The sequence below is a fragment of the Pipistrellus hanaki genome (assembly GCF_964339955.1).
Source record: "Pipistrellus hanaki genome assembly, chromosome: 1".
NCBI classification, from domain to species: Eukaryota; Metazoa; Chordata; class Mammalia; order Chiroptera; family Vespertilionidae; genus Pipistrellus; species Pipistrellus hanaki.
Window position 1 is genome coordinate 199,549,192 of NC_140503.1, and position 20,548 is coordinate 199,569,739.

At 40.6% G+C, this 20,548-nt stretch overlaps 1 protein-coding gene across 1 annotated transcript in view; it reads left to right on the plus strand.

The window, feature by feature from the left end:
* Positions 1 to 20,548, plus strand: part of ADGRA3 (adhesion G protein-coupled receptor A3) — a 115,981-nt gene that overhangs the window by 86,848 nt on the left and 8,585 nt on the right. Inside the window, exons 15-17 of the mRNA XM_084902312.1 lie at positions 6,855 to 6,979; positions 8,339 to 8,462; positions 20,058 to 20,203. Of these exons, the coding sequence (XP_084758438.1) occupies positions 6,855 to 6,979; positions 8,339 to 8,462; positions 20,058 to 20,203 (395 nt within the window). The remainder of the gene's footprint in view (positions 1 to 6,854; positions 6,980 to 8,338; positions 8,463 to 20,057; positions 20,204 to 20,548) is intronic.

Sequence of the window (20,548 nt, forward strand, 5' to 3'; positions counted from 1 at the left end):
TTAACATCTTTTTTTCCTTACCTGACACTAATTTGAATAATAGATAAAACCCTATTTTTCTTAAAAAATATCTTCATGTATTGTTTTCTATACCAAGCCTAAATTTCTGTTTTTTTAGGTAGCCCAAAAATCTCCTCCCAATCTGATTTTAAATTGTACTAAAAAATGAGGCAAAAAAAAAATATATGTGTTTTTAAATCTCAAACAGATACTGTAGTTTGGTTCAGTAGATATCCTGCCATAATCCATTATATCAGAAGGTCTCTGTGGGAGCCAGAGAAAAAGTTAAACAGAAATTGGGTCTGTTTGAATTAGATGATCAGAGAAAGCAGTTGGGTCAGGAAGAATTCTAGGAGCTGGGCCAGTAAGAAACAAACAGACAAACAAAAAAACTTAAATATCAAGAAGGTAATGGTTAGAGTCAAACCATTTATGTAGTGCTTAATTCTTTAATTGGTAGGAGTAGCAAAGATAAAATCTCTGTACCTTGAATCATCTTTGTTATTGCCTTCACCTAGAAATATGTGAAACTATAGAGCATTCATTTGTTCTTACAACTCTAGTGTTGCTTTTAAATGTTGTTTTTATAAACCTTGCTGAATAAAAGCAAAGTTTGGTTTCATTTGCTCTGTAATTGAACATGAGAACTGTGTATGTCATTTTGAAACAGGTACTGCATGCACATGGATCAAAAGTTATACTTATTTCTGCACATTAATGTACAATGACACCTTGATTCCCACCCCTCTCTCCCATCACATTCTCCACCAAATATGTAACCACCAATTATTGAATATATGTTCAGGCATATTGAAACAAAAATGAATGTATTTTTTTTTCATTTTTACAGAAAGCTTCCATGCTACAAACATTGTTCTAAACTGTGCTGCCTTTTTTTTTTTTTTTCATGAAACCACATTTTATAATAATAATGGTTTCCATGGAAAAATATTTTATTTTCTTATTTTTTAAAATATATATTTATTGCTTTCTTTACAGAAAAGAAGAGAGAGGGATAGAGAGTTAGAAAAATTGATGAGAGAGAAACATCGATCAGCTGCCTTCTTCACACCCTCTCCTGGGGATGTGCCAGCAATTCAGGTACACGCCCTTGACCAGGGTCAAACCTGGGACCCTTGAGTCCAACACTATCCACTGAGCCACACCAGCTAGGACAGAAAAAGATTTTATGATGATGACATCTAATGATGTGATGGTGGTAATAATGACAGAGATGGTGGTGATGGCAGTGGCTAATTCACATTAAGCACTTATGTACTAGGCACTCTTTTGAAGTCTTTATATATACATTCATTAATTTGGTCATGATAAGAACCTCATGAAGTATAATACGGTTATCAAAGCCCCCAGTCTGCCGATGGAAGAGCCAGGGTGTAGAGAGCTTAAGTGCCATGCCCCAGTTTACAAATTTAGTTAGTGTTGGAATTGAAATTTTAATTCAGACTTCAGAAATTTGTATTTAAAAAAAACAAAAAAAAAAAACCCACATTTTTATTGATTTCAGAGAGGAAGAGAGAGGGAAAAAGAGATGCAAACATCAATGATGAGAAAGAATCATTGATCGGCTGCCTCCTGCACGCCCCATGCTCAGGATTGAGCTCACAACCCATGCATGTGCCCTGACTGGGAATCTAGCCATGACCTTGGTTCATAAGTTGACGCTTAACCACTGCCATGCTGGCTGGGCTAAAAGCTTGTGTTCTTAATCACTTTCCTAAATCTTTCTAAAATCTTCTCATATCATAAAAGAGCTTCCTCATCCTTTTTTCACCCTTGAATATTATTTTATGTCCCTACTGTAATTTATTTACATATTCCTCTATTTTTTTTGGTTCCAGTAATTTGCTTATACAGTATTATTTTGCACATTTAATAGAAAATCTGGAGGTTAGGTTCTCAAGTAGAATTGGCAATCAAAAGGGGACCAATGCTTTAAATTGAGATACTGTGCAAAAAGTACACACCACTGAAATGTATGGCTTGCTGATATTTGTACATTGAAAACACACATTTAGCTATCATCAAAATCAAGATTCTTACTTGAGCACTTAGTAGCTACCATGTGTTTCTTTCTGTTTAGTTTCATTCACCATCTCAAGAGATAGGCAACCTTCTGATGACTATCCTGATAGAAAAGTTTTGCCTTATATAATTAGCATCCTATAGTACATACTTTTGTGTTGTCTCTTGTCTTATTAGTTATATCTCTGAAATGAATCCTTGTGTTTGCATGTAGCAGCATTCCTACATAGTAATCCATTTTATGAAAATACCCAGACTTGTGCCTTCTGCTGTTGATGGACATTTGGTTGCTAGGTTCTGGCTACAAAGAAAACACTGCTATGATTATTCATGTACATGTTTTTGGATGGAATGAAATAGTTGGATTGAGGCTATCCCTATCTTTAGCTTTAGTAGATAATACCATACAGTTGACCAAAGTGGTTGCATTGGTTTACGGTCGCACCCGTAATGAGAGTTTGAGTAGCCTCACATCCTTGCCAGTGCTTTGGGATTCTAATTCTTTAATTTTAGTCTTGGTGGTGGGATTATGATATATGATTGTGGTTTTCCTTTGCCTTCCTCCGGTGACTAATGATGCTGGGCACCTCTTCATTTTCTTATTGCCAGTTTCAGGACCCTCTTTTGTGATGGTATTGCCCAGATCTTGCACTTTTTAAAAATTATCTTTGACTTTTTGTTTTTGTTTTATTGAGGTAAGATCGACATACAGCCCTATATACATTTAAGATGTACCACCTAACGAATTGATTTGCATGTGCTGTGATGTGATTACCACAGTAAATTTAGTATACATCCATTATCTCACATGGATTAAAAAAAAAGAAAACTTGCTCTGGCCTGTTTGGCTCAGTGGCTAGAGCATCAACCTGTGGCCCAAAGGGTCCCAGGTTCCATTCCAGCCAAGGGGCACAGGCCTTGTTTGCAGGCTCCTCCCTGGCCCTGGTTGGGGCTCATGCATGAGGCAACCAATTGATGTGTTTTTCTCACATGGATGTTTCTCCCTGTCTTTCTCTCTCTCTTCCACTCTCTCTAAAAATCAATGGAAATATATCCTCAGATGAGGATTAACAAAATCAAAAAAGAAGAAATTGTTTTTTCCCCTGTGAAAAGAAGTTTTAGAATTTGTGAGGGTTCCCTCTCATGACCTAATCACCTCCCAAAGGCCCCACCTCTTAGCATTGGCTGTTAAGATCTCAACATATATGAGTGGGGTGGGGGTCAAACATTAAGCCTATGGATATGCCTTTACTCTTTCAATTTTATTTTTTTTTTGACGGGGCTTCTTAATTTTTTTCTGAATTTTTTTAATAGCTTTTTATGTTCTATTTAAAAAATCTTTGCCCACATCAGGATCATAATGATATTCTCCTTTGTTTTCTTTAAGAAGATTTAATGTGTTTTATCTTTCACATTTAGGTCCAAGGTTTGACTGGAAGGGACTACGTATGGTGTGATGTAAGGGAAGCAAAATCTTTAAATTATGCCTTGTTTCTTAGAGGAAATATAAAAAGCAACACAGAAGTCATAGTCTTTTTTTACATTTCTGATTGCAGATCTATTTTTAAATTTTAATGTATTGGTAAACTTTTAAAAATAATTCTTTATATTCTAACAGGATGTGCTCTACTTTCTCCCATTGTTCAGATCCTGGTGAAACTAGAGGACTGCTGATATATACTTATCCTTATTATTGATACAATACTAATGAGCTCTTTAAAACTGCCAGTGAATTTATATAGTAATTCTCCGACTAGAAGTAACTTGAAAATAAAAGGAATATTTGTCTGTCAGGGAAACAAAGATTTTGAAGAACACTTCTTTCATTGAGTTGTATCCTTAATAATAATCTTTGTGATTTTTAACATACTTTCGGTGTTCTAATACTGCTTAATGTCTACAACTTTACTTTTCACTCTGAGCTCAGTTTTCTTCTTGGACTTTGTACCCGAAAGAAGAGTGACTCCATTACCACTTTGGTGGGAGACTGTGTCCTGTAAGCACTGGAGGCAGAGAAGACATCCTGTGTCATCTCTGTGTTGCAAGTGAGAATGAAGGTCTCACTTTTCCTTCTCATGAGTGTCTCCTAGTGGCCGTTTTGGGACAGTGAATTTAGAAATGCTTTGCTGTTAGTATCATTGTCTGTATTTATTTATTGGTATAATTAAAAATGATTTTGGTTCAGATTTCTACTTCTCTTGTTTGAGATCTTAACATTTTTCTTATCTTAATCGCAACTGTCTTAAGTAGTTGTATAGTCTCTGGAATTTTGTGCCATCAAGATAAGCTTTTCTTATTTTGTGTGTTCTCTCTGTACCAGGGGCCAGTAAACCTGGCAAGCATTTGACCCACCAATTCAGTTTTCTTTTTTTTAATCCATGTGAGATAATGGATGTATACTAAATTTACTGTGGTAATCACATCACATCACTGTTGGTTTCACTAGGTGTACCAGTTAATAATTCGGATTTTGTAATCAAAGAAAACACGGTAATTTCAAGAGAAACATCAAAAGTGCTTTCTTTATTCAAAGTAGTGTCCATCGCTAGCTGCACATTTTCCCCATCTTTCAGGTAATTTGTGGATACCGTCCCAATAGAACTTTTCTTATTTTGAAGCAAACCATTCAGAAACCCAATTTTCCACTTCTTCATACATTTTGAAGTGCTACTCAGAAAGCGCACATACCATTGATCAGAACAAGTGGTAATCTGAAGGAGCAAGGTCTGGTGAATGCAGCAGGTGGGTTAATACTTCCCAGGCAAGATCTTTTACCGTATCTTTAACTGGTTTTGCAGTGTGTGATGGTACATCATCATGAAGCAAAATTAATTGCCGAGTCTTCTGGCTTATTCTGGTCGTTTCACGATCAAAGTGTGGTTCAAATTGATTATTTGTTGTTGGTAGTGATCAGTATTAACAGTTTCACCTGGTTTTGGAACCTCATAATACACCACACCTTCCTGATCCCACCAAACACAGAGCATTGTCTTCTTTCCAAAGCGATTCGGCCTTGCAGTCAATATTGATGATTGACCTGGATCAACCCATGATTTTATATGTTTGGAATTTTCAAAATAAACCCACATTGCATCGCCAGTCACAATTTGATGCAAAAAAGACTTTCATGCCCGTTGAAGCAACATTTTACTGATGACTTTTCAGTTTTCCATATGTGTTCCGTTCAGTTGCTGTGGCACTCATTTTCCTTCCTTTAAAATCTTTCCCATGATTTGTAAATGATCAGAAATTGTTTGCTGAGCCACATTTATTCTTTCTGCAAGTTGTTTTTGAGTTTGACACGCATCTTCATCCAATAACGCTTTTGTAATTGTTGGTCTTCAAACTTTTTTGGTTGAACCTGGACGTTTTTTGTCTTTCACATGGAAATCATCACTTTTAAAGTGTTTAAACCAGCATTCACAAGTATCTTGAGATGGAGCATGTTCACCCTAACCTTCCCAAAGTATACTATAACTTTTACTTCAAGATAACATAATGAATTAAAACTTCCCGCAAATGCTCTTTTTTGACACGATATTCAATATTTTTAAGCATAAAAATATTTATGATGTTAAAACCTTCAGCAAATTTGACACATGAAGTTTTGAAGCTTGGTGTCCATACAACAAAATTGCATACATATCAAACCGCACATATATCAAACTATGCATAACTCCATCTATTGAAAAAATCCGCATTATTAACCAGTACACCTAATAACTGCTGGAAAGCTAAGAGTGATTTGAAAATTGTTAAATGGGGTTAGTAGCTTTAAGTGCCCACACAATGGTCTCGGTTTGCTTCATGACATGCAAAGCCCCCAACGCTCACTGCCTGGCCCTTTGTACCTCCCCTGGTCTGCGTCTCCACAGGGCTTCTCTTGCATGGGGGCAGGTTGGGGTGCTGTGGCTCCAGGAATGGCGTGTGGGAGCCGTGCCCTCGGTGACCAGTGACGTAGTCCTCGTGTTTTTCTCCATGGGTAACTTTGAATCAGGAGTCACTGATTTCAGAATTGTTCCTTTCGTGCACTAGATCACATTCATTTGGCTTTTGACAAACACATTTCTTTTCAATGTAAATATTACAATCTGTAATATATTTTGGGAACTCGATTGGTGCTTTGTCCAATGCCTTATCACAGTGGTTCTCAACCTTTGTAATGCCACAACCCTTTAATACAGTTCCTCATGTTGTGCTGGCCCCCAGCTATAGCATTATTTTCCTTGCTATCGTACTTCATAGTTGTAATGTAAATATCTGTGTTTTCCAATGGTCTTAGGCTCTACAGCAGTGGTTCTCAATCTGTGGGTTGGGGCCCAGAGCTTGAGAACCGCTAGCAGGGTCGCCTAACACCATTGGAAAGCACAGATATTTACATTATGATTCATAACGGTAGCAAAATTACAGTTATGAAGTAACCACAACATGAGGAACTGTATTAAAGGGTCGCAGCATTGGGAAGGTTGAGAACCACTGCCTTATCCGATAATATCCAGCTACCTGTGTTGTTCCTCTCGGCCAGGGGCTGTGGAAGGCAGGTTCGCACCCTCCTCTTGCCCTTACCTCAAGTCTGCCAGACATCGGTGGTGTCTCCACTTGTAACTGCCCCCAGCTTAGATAGCCAGCAGGAAAGTGGTGACGTGTGTTGAGCAGGTCCGAGCGGAAGGTGGAGCAGCCAGTGCCGAGAAGGAGCCTAGAGGCCACTGCAGGGACTGGAGTTTTGTATTCAGTGTGTTGTCGCAGGAGAAAATCTCAGAAGGCATGTGTCTGGAAGAGCTCAGCTACAGCGATGCTTTCTCTCCCTGCAGGACCTGACGGGCTCTGAGCTCTACACCCAGGCCGCCAGCCTCCTGCACCCTGTGATCTACACCACTGCCGTCATTCTCCTCCTGTGCCTCTTGGCCGTCATCGTCAGCTACATGTACCATCACAGGTGAGGCATAAAGCCTGGCGTGCAGGACGTTGATGGAAAGGAGTTTATTTTACATTGCACTCAGTCACATCTGGACCAGCCAGTCACATCTGGTCCAATTTCTCCTCCACAAATGGTTGTACAATGTATATATTATAGTTTTGTGTGTGTGTGTGTGTGTGTGTGTTTTGCCATCTTTCCAGAATAAGAACAATTATTTTAGAACACATGCAAGCTGTGTTCATTTCATGTAGTTTTCGACATAATTAATACATGAGATGGTCTGTGTAGCTTTTATTTTTATTTATTTATTTTTTAATATATTTTATTGATTTTTTACAGAGAGGAAGAGAGAGGGATAGAGAGTCAGGAACATCAATGGGAGAGAAACATCAATCAGCCGCCTCCTGCACACCTCCTACTGGGGATGTGCACACAACCAAGGTACATGCCCCTGACTGAAATCGATTCTGGGACCTTTCAGTCCACAGGCTGACACTCTATCCACTGAGCCAAACTGGTTAGGGCCAGTGTAGCTTTTACAGCCTCCAGTCAGTTGTGTCTGGGAGAGAAACCTGGGAAGGAGGCTGGGAGATGGGGCCGGCAGCCACCAGGGGTGAGGTCAGGTGCAGCTTGTTACCTGGAGCTGGTCTTCCAGAGCCAGAATAGGGGTTTATTTCTGGCTTATGACTTCTTCTCTGTTCTGATATTCTTTATTTTATAGATGGCATTTTTAAGAACGTTTGTGGCATTTAAGCACGAGGTGTGGTTTTTGTTCACCGGGGGCAGAGCTACAGAAACTCTGATGGTAGGAAACAGCGCGCTGAAGGGATTTGCTAAGCAGCAGCCCCGAAGAGGTTTTGATAGAATGTATTTTCCTATTCAAGCCGGACCTGCATGGCATTTCTTGACATTTAGTTAAGAAACAAAAGGCGGTTTTGATATTAAAATAAAAGAAGGAAAGAAATACTTCAGCATTTATTAGGAAAGGCCAAGAAGAAAAGCACTGGGTAGGGGCAGGTCAGGGAAGCGGAGATCGTCACCTTGCAGAAACCGCTAGGAAGCAAACAAGTTATTCACCTGCCACGGACATCGGCAGTAACAAAAGCCCACATGTTTCTCGTTATGGAGAATTTCTTTAGCCCCTAGCGGGGGCAGTAGTTTCACTTATGGCTTGTCTTTTTTAGTGGGTAAAGCTAACTGTTAAGAAACAGTGTTGAGTTAAATGAGTTCTCAAAGAGTGTGTGTGTGTGTGTTTGTCTGTCTGATAGCATACAAAATGTGGTATTTTAAGCTTGAAGTTTTGAAGGCAGGTAATGTAGTGTCCTGATCCAAAGGTACTAGCCTGAATATTAATATTTTCCTTTTTTCTTTTAACAGTTTGATCAGAATCAGTCTCAAGGGCTGGCACATGCTTGTGAACCTGTGTTTGCATGTTTTCCTGACCTGTGCGGTCTTTGTGGGAGGCATCACCCAGACCAGAAATGCCAGTGTTTGCCAAGCGGTAAGTCTGAGCAAAAAAACGGAAATGGAAAAGAAGTACTGCTATTGGACAGTGATTTCATATGTCTCATGAACTATAATATGGAAAAGGTCCCCTTAAAGTTTTCTTTTTTCTTTAGCTAATGTAAGCGGAACTGAATGTGTGTCCCTTAAACAGTCGCCAGCATGATTTAGGTTTTCTCTTGTCATTTCCTAAGGATTAAAGGACTGAAGCACATGTGTCAAACACAAGGCCCGCGGGCCAAATCCAGCCCTCCAGGCCTTGCAATGTGGCCCGCACCGCGCTGTCATCACTGCACTCCGCTGTCAGTTTATGACATTGTCAGTTTATGACTGTTCAGTAAACCATTTGGCCCGCGATTTAGGCTGGATTTTAGATTTTGGCCCCTTCTCTGATTGAGTTCGACACCCCTAGTCACTGAAGGGTCTTGTCTCTGTAGCTTTAGGAATTCAGTGCTACTTGTTGCAACTGTTATAATGCTGAGCATTTCATTTAAAAATTTTACCAAATCCTGACTTTAACTGAAGTCAACGTTTTCTGACAGTAGGATTTTTTAAATTATTTTATTTGGCCCTAGCTGGTTTGGCTCAGTGGATAGAGCATCAACCTGTGGACTGAAGGGTCATGGATACAATTCCAGTTAAGGGCACATGCCCATGTTGTGGGCTTGATTCCCAGTAGGGGGCGTGCAGGAGGCAGCTGATCAATGATTCTCATCATTAATTTCTCTCCCTCTGTCTCTCTTTCTCTCTCTGCATCTCTATCTCTCTTCTCTGAAATCTATAAAAATATATACTTAAAATTATTTTATTTGTTGATAAAAACAATAGGAGTTAGAAAATGATTTAACTGTAAAATAAAACAAGATGCCTCTTAGGTGTGATAAATATGAAGAATTAAAAAGTATTCAACTCTTAATTTTAAATTGTTATATAGGTAGCCAAAGAATTATATAGAACAGGGCAGGAGGGGCAGGGTATTGGTGTGTGACCAGTCCCAGGTATAGGAACATGCCTTATATGCATGACCCTGCCACAACAATGGCCTATTCCAGGCACCAGCATGCTGTGGGACACTTAGGAGAAGTACTGGTTTATGTGAGAAGAAGAGCATCCAGGAAGGATCCCACAGTCTCCAAGGGTGTAACAGGAAGTAACCTCCATCCTGGCCCCAGTTTAGCTTGTGAGTCCAGAAGCAGTCACATGTGGACCAGTCAGTCATATCTGGACTAATTTCTCCTCTATAAATGGTTGTAAGATTTATGTAAGAGTAAAGGATCAGCTGGGCCAGTGTTGCTCAGTGGTTGAGCTAGGAGGTCATGGTTCAGTTCCTGGTCAGGGCACATTCCTGGGTTTTGGGCTTACCTGCAGCCAATCAGTGATTTTCTCTTATTATTGATGTTTTTGTCCTCTCCCTCTCCTCTCCCTTCCTGTCTCTGAAATCAATAAAAACATTTTAATTTTTTTTAAATTTCTTTATTGATTAAAGTGTTACATATGTGTCCTTATTCCCCCACTATTTCCCCTATCCCTCTCACTCATGCCCTCACACACACACACACACACACACACACACACACACACCCGTTGTCTGTGTCCATTTGTTAGGCTTATACACATGCAAACAAGTCCTTTGGTTGATCTCTCCTCCTTATCCTCACCCTCCCTTACCTTCCTTCTGAGTTTTGATGGTCTGATCGATGCTTCTCTTTTCTCTGGATCTGTTTTTGTTCATCAGTTTATGTTGTTCATTGTATTCCATAAATGAGTGAGATCATCTGATATTTATCTTTCTCTGACTGGCTTATTTCACTTAGCATAATGCTCTCCAGTTCCATCCATACTATTGCACATGATAAGAACTCCTTTTTTACCGCAGCATAGTATAAAAACATTTTTAAAAAGTAAAGGATCAAAGATAGCCAGGACACTTCTGAAGAAGAAGAGCAGAGTGGGGAGGTTGTCTGTCCTTCTAGCTATCAGAGCTAAGTAGGCTATTGTAATGAAACTGTAGCATTTGGTTTAGTGATCATTAGCTTGACTAATGTTATGGAAGAGACAGATTAGAAGCAGACCCGTGTGGAACTTTGTAGAAGACAGACTTGCAAGCTCCTTCAGTTGGGTGAAGAGAGACCGCTTTTCAGTTAAGGGTGCTGAGAAAGTCTAGTTAGTAAAAGGTGGACCTGGATCTATATCCTCCTGCAAACAAAAACTTCAACTCTGAGTGTATCAAAAACTTACATGCCCAGGCCAAAATGTTAAAATTCACCTTCGATGATATCACAATTTGGGGAATAAGGAAGAATGTCTTAAGTATGACACTAAGGAGGCAATGACTGGAAAAGAGATAAATTTAAATTAAAAATAAGACCTTTTTTTGGCTAAGATTCCTTAACAAAAGTGAAAACACAAGACAGTGTTCTCAATACATACCACAGACAGCATTAGAATAAAAACTATGTTAAAATCAGTGAGAAGGCCAACACTGAAAGCCCAATAGAACAAAATGACATGGAGAGTAGGCAGGCATTTGGTAGGACTGTAAATGCCCAATATGCACATAAAGAGAAGTTGAACACCACTGGTGGTCACGGAAATGCAAATTCAGATCACACTTAGTTAACATTTTGGCCTTTTCTGGGGGCAAAAATCAAGCCTGACACTGCCAGGCATTTCACATGTGGATCCACAGGCTCTTTTTATCCATTGTTTGTGGGAATGTCTCTGGATGACTCTGGGAGGCTTTACCTTCTCAAGCTGGGTGTTCACATACCCTGGGACATGGCTATCCCATGCCTGGGCTGAGAGACTAAGTTTGCCCATATGTAACTTTGGTGTGCATCTGAGTATGCATGTGCATATGAATAGTCATAGCAGCCCTATACACAGTAGCAGAAACCTGGAAGCAACCCAAATGCCCATCACTGAGAGAGGGAATGAATAAACCGTGATATTATACAAGAGTCAAAACTAATGGATTACAGCAATGTGTAACTATTAATATGTCATAGTATCATAAATTACATTTCCTGTTATCTTTTTTCATAAAGATAAGGTAACTGAAATTAAACTACACTTTTAATGACGTGTGCAATAAAACTGTCATGAAAGGAAAGCAAGGGTATAATAAACATACCATGTCAGGTGGCGGTTACCTTGGGTGATGGGGATCCTGTTTCGATACAGGTTTTTGTCCAGGTCTTAACCTTTTGTCTTGCTGGCAGATTCTTGAATACTTATTAACACATTGCAGATGGATGGTGAGAATTCTTGCTTCATATTACACAGTGTTTTACAAAGTATCATACTTTAAAAAATATATTAGCTTGTAAAAATGTAATAAATAACTTCAAAATGCAATGGGTATTTAATTTTAAAGCATGCCTTTAACATTTGTGTAAAACGTTTTTTGTACTCATTCAGTAGAAACCTATCTGGCCACAGGGTAAAGCTAGCAATAAAACTATTGGTCTGCAAATTGTCCCTGCGGGAGTTTGACTGGGAGACCAATTTCTCGCTATGATGTGTGCTGACCACCAGGGGGCAGCATGGAATGAAGGAAGGCCCCTTCCAGCAGCCAGAAGGAAGGCCCCTATCAGCCCAGATCACTGGCCAGGCTAAGAACCCTACCCATGCATGAATTTCATGCACTGGGCCTCTAGTAACTAAATAAATGACTACATGAAGGCAGGCCATGCTTTGTCCAATCATTAATATGAGCCATGAACCTAAGGGAGATGATTTATCCGGTCGTGTATATCTGAGATATCATTTAAAATGTAAGTGTAGCCTGGCCATTGTGGCTCAGTGGTTGAGCATCAACCTATGAACCAAGACAGTTTGATTCCCAGTCAGGGCATATGCCCAGATTGTGGGCTTGATCCCCCGTGTGGGGCATACAGGACACAGCCGGTCAATGATTCTCTCTCATCCTTAATGTTTCTATCTCTCTCTCTCTCCCCATTTCTCTCTAAAATCAATAATAACATTTTTTTTAAAAATGTGAGTCTGGACAATATAAGAAGTGCTGAGAGGATTCAATGACTAAAGAGAACAGGACATACAGTAAGTGCTCAGTAGATGCTAGTCATTACTATTACTGTTATTATTGCTGAAATTGCCTCTCAGCTATGCAGGACATATCCCTGTTTTAGGCTCTAACTGTGCACTTGAAAACAACCTTATTTGGTGCCCATTAGAAGTCACTCACTCAGGTCAGTAGTGCAACTTAGCCTGTCCCTCCTCAGAGGCTCACTCCACTTACCCTCCAGGTCTCAGTCTACCATTACTGGTCCAGAGGCACTTTCTTCACCTCCCTCATCCTCCTGTGGAGCTTATTAAAGTTCCAACGTGCCTACAAAACCCTGTAGCTGGCTGGTGTTTGCCCACTCATTTTCCTGGCTTCTGAGCTCTGCAGGGGCAGGAATCACATTGATTTGACCTAAGAATCAGCCAGGGACATGACCACAGTAGGTGCTTAGCAAATATTTGTTGGGTGAGTGAACAAAAGGCCTCTGTTTGCAAGTAGTAGAAATCATTCACCCCTGGAGCTGTTTAGAGCATTAACGATAAGGAGAGTACTTAGCACACCATGATAGTAATCGTCTCCACATTATTGAAAAATAGGCATTTTCTTGAAGCAGGCACATACACTGAGTTCCCTAAGGATGGCAATAGAAGAAAAACATTGTGAACATGGCTGCCATTCATTGCCCTGAAGGGTGTTTTCTACCATTTGTAGGAAGAAAAGGAGAAGAATTGCCGGCCAATGCCCATTTGTTAAAGATTTGCATGAAAAGGGAAAGGCAAGTCTGTCTATGTTTCCACATGTCCTTCTGTTCTCACAAAGCCCTCCCCTTTTCTGAAAGACATAGCCTCCCTTGTTTCTGACTCAGACACGACGTGCCGCACTTTCCTCATGCAATTCGCACTGAGTTCAGTTGGTAGCCAGGTAAGAGGGGTGTGGTGAACGCAGAAAGGAGAAGGTAGGTTCTAATGCTGTGTCTTCCAGAACAGCCAGTCACTTAACCCAGCAGGGGCTGTATGTTTCTTCTCAAACACAATAGATTGGGCTAGTTAAGTGAAATGAGCATTAAGGTTCTTCAGTCTCTAAAATTGAACTCTAATGTGGACATATACTAGGTGGCCAGATTATTATGATCTCTGAACGCATAATAATCTGGCCACTCAGTGTATATTCTATATAATAAAAGGCTAATATGCAAATTGCCCTTTTGATCAAGAGTTTGACCAGTAGGCAGGCCGGCCAACCGCCCATGTTCCCTCCCCCTGGCCAGGCTGGCCGGATCCCACCCATGCACAAATTCATGCACTGGACCTCATATATATATAACTGAGTGGCCAGATTATTATGCATTCAATGCATTCAGAGATCATAATAATCTGGCAACTTAATGCATTTCATATATTTGACATGTGCACATAATCTGTGTAGTCTTGTCTTCCTTGTCTGCCTTTTAGAGCTCACCTATTTTATGGACAGTGTGGGCAGGTTCTAATATGGTTCCGACCCCATAAGGATTGAAAACAATCAGATATTTCCCACTGTGGTCCCTGGTGGTACCTTATGTACTTACTGGAACTTTTAACTCTCTTTTGCCAGAGAAGCCAAATGAGTGATAATAGACTAGCAGGGGCTGTTGACTGGAGGTTGGAAGGGATCGAGGTTCTGGGTCATGAACTACCACCAAATAATTGCTTCATCGTTAATTTTCTGGTCCCTGGTTTCCTTAGCTTGCAGTGAAAGGATTTGGCTGGGGCTCATTTAAGTGACCTTGTTGCTCTACCACTTCATGATTTAATCAACTAAAGTTACATGTAACAACCAGCTGACCTTCGAGGTGTCCTTTCCTATCTGTTATCCAGCAAACTGCTGCAATGGCATGGGTGGTGCATTGGGAGAGGTTTAGTCAGGAAATAGTACGAGCTTTCCACTTGCCAACTGCTGCAAATGTGTTATCTTAACTTTCAGATATTAACACTAGAACACACTTCTTGCTCATCTATAATAATAAAAGCATAATATGCTAATTAGACCAGACGGCCTTCTGGATGACCTTCTGGGCGAAGCCAGGGCTGCAAGGGAAGCCCAGGTCCCAGGTACCTGCCATGACCTGAGGGAAACCAGTGCTGGCAGCAGGGGGAAGGAAGGCCTACTTTTGCTCGAATTTTGTGCATCGGGCCTCTATTATATTTTATAAGTACAGAAGTAAAGTCTTAAGAGATTGAACTAGCTTTCCCCAAATCCTGGGTCTATTGGGTGGCAGAGGCATAGATTAAATGCCAGTCTCTGACTCTAGGCATCCCTCAGTCCCATCCTGTGCTTCCTGTTCAGTGAGGACCAGCACAGCATAAAGGCAGGGGTGCGGGCTCTGGGTACCACCAGGCTTGGGTTTGAATGGTGGTCCTGCCTCTGACCCTGTGACCTCTGGTGGGTAAATGATTGAACGTCTTTCAGACTCAGCCTCCTTGTCTGTAACTCAAGGTCATTATGACTAACTGAATGGTGGTGCTGGGAGTATAAAATGGAAGCATGTACATAATTGTCTAATACATTGTTAGGCACATAGCAAGCGTTCAATAGTGGAAGCTGTTAGTATTTTAATTTTTGTAAGTATTCATATATGATTATGTGAATATTAAACATCGCTTTTGCACGTTTGCTATGCACGCTGCAATATCTTAGGGGTTTTGGTGGTTAAAAAAATGATTGTTACTATTTCTGATATCCAGTGTAAGAGAGCTTATTGTTATATACCTATATATTCAGTACAGTTCTTTAGGATAATGAATTAACATCCATTTTGCAGCTTTAGAAATTGATGTCCTAAGTGATCATCTGTTGCATTTAATATCATTTACAAAGACTATGAATTAGATTACCTATTGCCAAAGCATTTACAAACTTTTCATTTGTATTTCTGGTTTATTTGGAAGAGAATGTGATAGTGAAATGTATTTGAAGTGTAGGTGGATATCTGACGGGGAATACAATGAGAAGCACCTCATTCCAAAAGCTAAGAATCTTCTCTCTACTAGATCTCATTTCCTGTTCTCTTCTGCTTACTGTGGAATGCTTGGTGATTTGCTTACTTGACATCAAATGGCTAAAATTCCATTATTGGTCATAATTGTTTAACTGAACAACTAGAGCCTGGCCCCCACCCCGCCCTGCCTTTGTCAGGGGTTCCTGGAGGCTCCGCCCAGCCAGTCCCATCTCTGCTCCCCCATGGCTGCCGCTTCACGTGGTCCTGGCCAGAGGAGGGAAATGCCAGGGGCTGGAGGTCAGGGCCCGGGGCAGGTGTCCCAGCTCTGCCCCCACCCTCGGGCTCACCCCGCCAAGCCACTGTGCTAGTGGGAGCCTGTCTCCTCCTCTGACTCAAAGTTTCTTTCACTGTCACCTGGATCAGTTAAACTCAATTATGTTGAGTTTTCCCTCTTAGATCTAAAATTCTCCTGTGTTGGTAAGTTTGGTTTTTGTTTTTTGTTTAATTTGTTCCTTTTATATTTTATTTTATTTATTTATTTATTTTAAATATATTTTATTGATTTTTTAAGAGAAAGGGGAAGGGATAGAAAGCTAGAAACAGCGATGAGAGAGAAACATGGATCAGCTGCCTTCTGCACACCCCCTACTGGGGATGTGCCCACAACCAAGGTACATGCCCTTGACTGGAATCCAACCTGGGACCTTTCAGTCTGCAGGCCGACGCTCTCTCCACTGAGCCAAACCAGTTTTGGCTTCATTTATTTTTTAAAATTTTATTGTTTAAGGTATTACAAATAGTAGTACATATGTCTCTGTTTCCCCCCCCCTCCCCCACTGACCTCCCCCTGGCCTCCCCTATTCCCCAGCACTTGACATTGGGGGCAGGGGGATGAGGGCAAGTTTATTTTATTTTTTAGATTCCACATATCAGTGAAATCATACAGTATTTGTCTTCCTCTGAATATTACATTGGGTATATGTATATGTATATGTATATATTGAATTGCATATATTTCAATATTACTAGAGTACAATAATTCTCCCCCCTCACACACATCTTTATCCATTCATCTATTGATGGACACTTAGGTTACTTTCATATCTTGGTTATTGTAAATAATGTGGAGTGAATACAGGGATGCACAAATCTCTTCAAATTAGTGTTTTCATTTTCATTGAATAAACACCCGGAAGTGGAATTGTTGGGTCATATAGTATAGTAGTTTTGAGGTATAGTAGTCTACAGTAGTATAGTAGTTTTAATTTTTTTGAGGAAACGTATACTGTTTTCCATAGTGGTTGCACCAGTTTGTATTCCTACTAACAGTGTCTGAGCGTTTTATTTCTCCACATTCTTGCCAGCACTTGTTATTTTATTGTCTTTTTGAGAACAGCCATTTTCCACAAATGTGAGGCACTATTTCACTGTGATTCTGATTCACATTCCACCTGTGATTGGTGATGTGGAGCATCTTCTCCTGTACCATTGGCTATCCGCATGTCTTCTTTGGGGAAAGGTCTGTTCAAGTCCTCTGCCCATTTTTTAATTGGTTGGTTGTTGTTTTTTTTATACTAAATTGTGTGAGTTCTTTATATAGTTCGGAAATGAACCTGTGATTAATGTAGAACTTGCACATATCTCCTCCCATTGAGGAGGTGCCTTGTGTGTTGTTGATGGTTTGCCTCCTGGCAAAGGTTGTTTAGTTCGGTGTGGTCTCATCTGTGCGGTTTTGCTTTTGTTGCTCTTGGCTGACAAGACTGGTTGCTCAGACAGTTAGGAAACTGCTTGCAGCCTGTATTTTCTCTTAGAAGGTTTGTGGGTTCAGGTCTTGCATTCCACTACTTATACCACTACTCCATTTTGAAGTTCTGTATGTGGTATAAGATAATGGCCAGGCTTAATTTTTTTTGTATGAAGCTATCAGTTTTCCTAACACCATTCGTTGAATAGACAGTCTTTTCCCCACAGTATATTTTTGCCTCCGTTGTCCTAGATTAATTGACCAGATAGACATAGGTTTATCCCTGGGCTCTCTGTTCAGTTCCATAGATCTATATGTTGGTTTCTATCCCAGTACCATACTGTTTTGATTACTCTAGTGTTGCAGTATAGTTTGAAATTAGGGATAGTGATACCTCCGGGTTTGCTTGTCTTTCTCAAGATTGCCATGGTTATTCAGGGTCTTTTCTGCTTCCATACAAATTTTAGAAATTTTAAGGAAACATACAGGTAATTACTAGAGAGGGAAGGGGTTTGGGGGCAGTGAACATAGGTGAAGGGGATGAAGAGGTAAAAATGTTCAGGTATCAAATAAGTAAGCCATGAGGATGTAAGGTACAGTACAGAGAATGTAGTGAATGCTATAATAACTCTGTACAGAAGAATATGCTAACTAGATTTATTGGGGGGGATCATTTACTAATGTGTATAAATTATCAAATCACTGGCATGTATACCTGAAACAAATAGGATATTGTATGTCAATTATACGTCAGTAAAAAAGAGGTTACCATCTTTCCCCCCCTGGGTTGAAGATCTTTTTAACTTCTGTTTTTTAACTTATTATTTTACAACCTTTATTACTTGACAGTCTCATTCTTCCGATCTCTGCACCAGAGAAAACTCCAGCAACAGTAGCTCCTGTCATTCTGTCAGTGTCAGCGATTTGTCTTGAAGGTGTTGGTTCCTGTGGACCAAATTCACTTACACTGTTTTTACTTGCAATATAGGGGAGAGGGAGGGACTCCCATAACTCAGAGCACCATGTTATGCTTTTCATTCCACTTCTGTCTGTAAGTGTTGCTTTTACAATGCAGTCAGTGAAGCCAACCTACTCCAAGGAGCCACTTTGCTCCCAAGGAGGACTATAGCTGACTTTTCTCCTCTGGCCATGCTGGGCCCACCCTCAGCACGTTCACAGTCCTCGCAAGGACACTGACAACCCTAGTTTGTTGGCCTGAAAAATAATCCCTGAGCTTGCATGTCTCCAAGTGTCACCTGCAGCAGGGCTTTCAGTAAAAGGAACTTTGGGCAGCGGTCTAAACGCTCCTATTATTAACCTGGGTTCGATAATGTCAATCAAGTTGATTTTCTTGAGATTGGAGAGCCATCCTTTTGGAATGAAAAAATTTGTTTTTCCTTGGAGATTGTTAGTAATAGGATTGTATCTGTAATAGTTATATAAGAAGAAATGATCAAAGAGATAGTGAGTAATTAGTCTGATAAGGAAGCTGAATTATGTCCTTGGTGCTTCAATGACACTTGCATTTGTTTCTCTTCAAATAGATTTTAAAACTCTCTTAGCCTCATATAAATCTTCATTTAGAATTGTATCCTTAATCAGGGTTGGTTCAAACTCAGGTCATATGATAAACATGTCTCGCATTATCTCCCTTGAAGAAACAGTGTAATAATTTACATATTTTATCCACTTTTTTAAAATATGTATTTTTTAATTGATATAAGAGAAAAAGGGAAAGAGAAATATCAAAGATAAAAGAGAATCTTTGATCCACTGCCTCCTGCACTTCTCCTACTGAGGAGCAAGTCTGCAACCCAGGCATGTGCCCTGACTGGGGTTCCAACTGTGACCTTCTGGTATTAGGTCAGTGCTCAGCTACTGAGCCACATTGGCTGGGCCAGTTATCTACCCTTTAGTTGAACACTTACTATGTTCTAGATATTTCTCATTCAATCCCTATAAAAACCCTAGAGATGGTTTTGATAATCCCCCCACGTTCAAGAGAGGGAAGTTACTTTCAGACAAGTAGCATTTTCTTAAAGACACATCCCTAATAAATAATAACACAAACACAGAACTTTTCTTTTGCTGGTTGCTCTCATGTGCCCAGCAGGGTGTTCAATGCTTTCTGTGGCATTGAATGGAAACCTCACAGTACTTTTATGTTATTCTCAGTTTACAAATGAGGAAAACAGTGCTTGAGATGTCATGTGACTTGCTGCAGTGTCAGGGCAGAGAAGGGGAGGATCGGGCAAAAGGTTTTGACTCCAGACCGCATCCTCCTAACCAGCAGTATGCAATACTGCTCTCCCACCACCACAGTTATGTACAAAAGCTCTGAATTAGAACTGGGGTCTCTTACTCGAAAGCTTATTTTGTGTGCTGGGACTTTGCCCTCTGGTTAGTGACCTTGCCCTCTAGTTAGTGACCTTGCCCTCTCTATTACTCCTTAAAATGGGCTTCACACACCGAACTCTAATTTATGACATTGCATCTCTGAGAAGCATGCCTTTGATGTATAGTTGTCCAGTAACCAGTTTCGGGGTGCATTAAGGGTCACCTTGGGTATCAGGTGTAGTCTGTGGCATCCTTGATCCAGCTGTTAGAATGCTGTCAGACCTAATCCTCTCCTATGGGCAGTTAGAGGGCTTTCTTAGTCTCATTAGCAGGCACAGGAGTCGACCATGAGAACTCACCTTCATGCTGTTTTTGAACCAGATTTTTGGAAGCTACTCACCAATCATTTTGATAGATCTTGCTAGCAGCTACTATGCTTTATGACTGAATGGGGGAGCATTTTTTTTTTCCCTTTTAGTTGATGTGTGTGTTTCAATCTCCTTTCCAGGTTGGAATTCTCCTTCATTATTCCACCCTAGCCACGGTGCTGTGGGTGGGGGTGACGGCTCGCAACATCTATAAGCAGGTCACGAGGAAAGCGAAAAGATGCCAGGACCCCGATGAACTGCCTCCGCCCCCCAGACCGATGCTCAGGTACCGACACCTCCGTTTACCGAACAGCATGAACCGCTACGTTCCATGAAGCGCCGTCATAACAGCATAGCTGAGTGAAGGTTGGAAAGTGGAAGGATGGGCTTGGAGGCTGGGCTTCCTGAGTTTGAGTAGGGGCTGGGCCCCTTCCAGCCAAGGGAGTCCTTTATGAAGTTCTCACCCTCTCCGGGCCTTTCTGGCTCAGCTATAATGTGGGGATGATTGCAAAGCAGAGCTGTTGTGCGGAAGAAATGAGTTAATGGGTAAATGGTAGCTGGTTTTATTTTCCTGGGTCAGGTCGCAGGTTTTACTCCACTCAAGATTTTACTATCCTCTGCAAAAGACAAA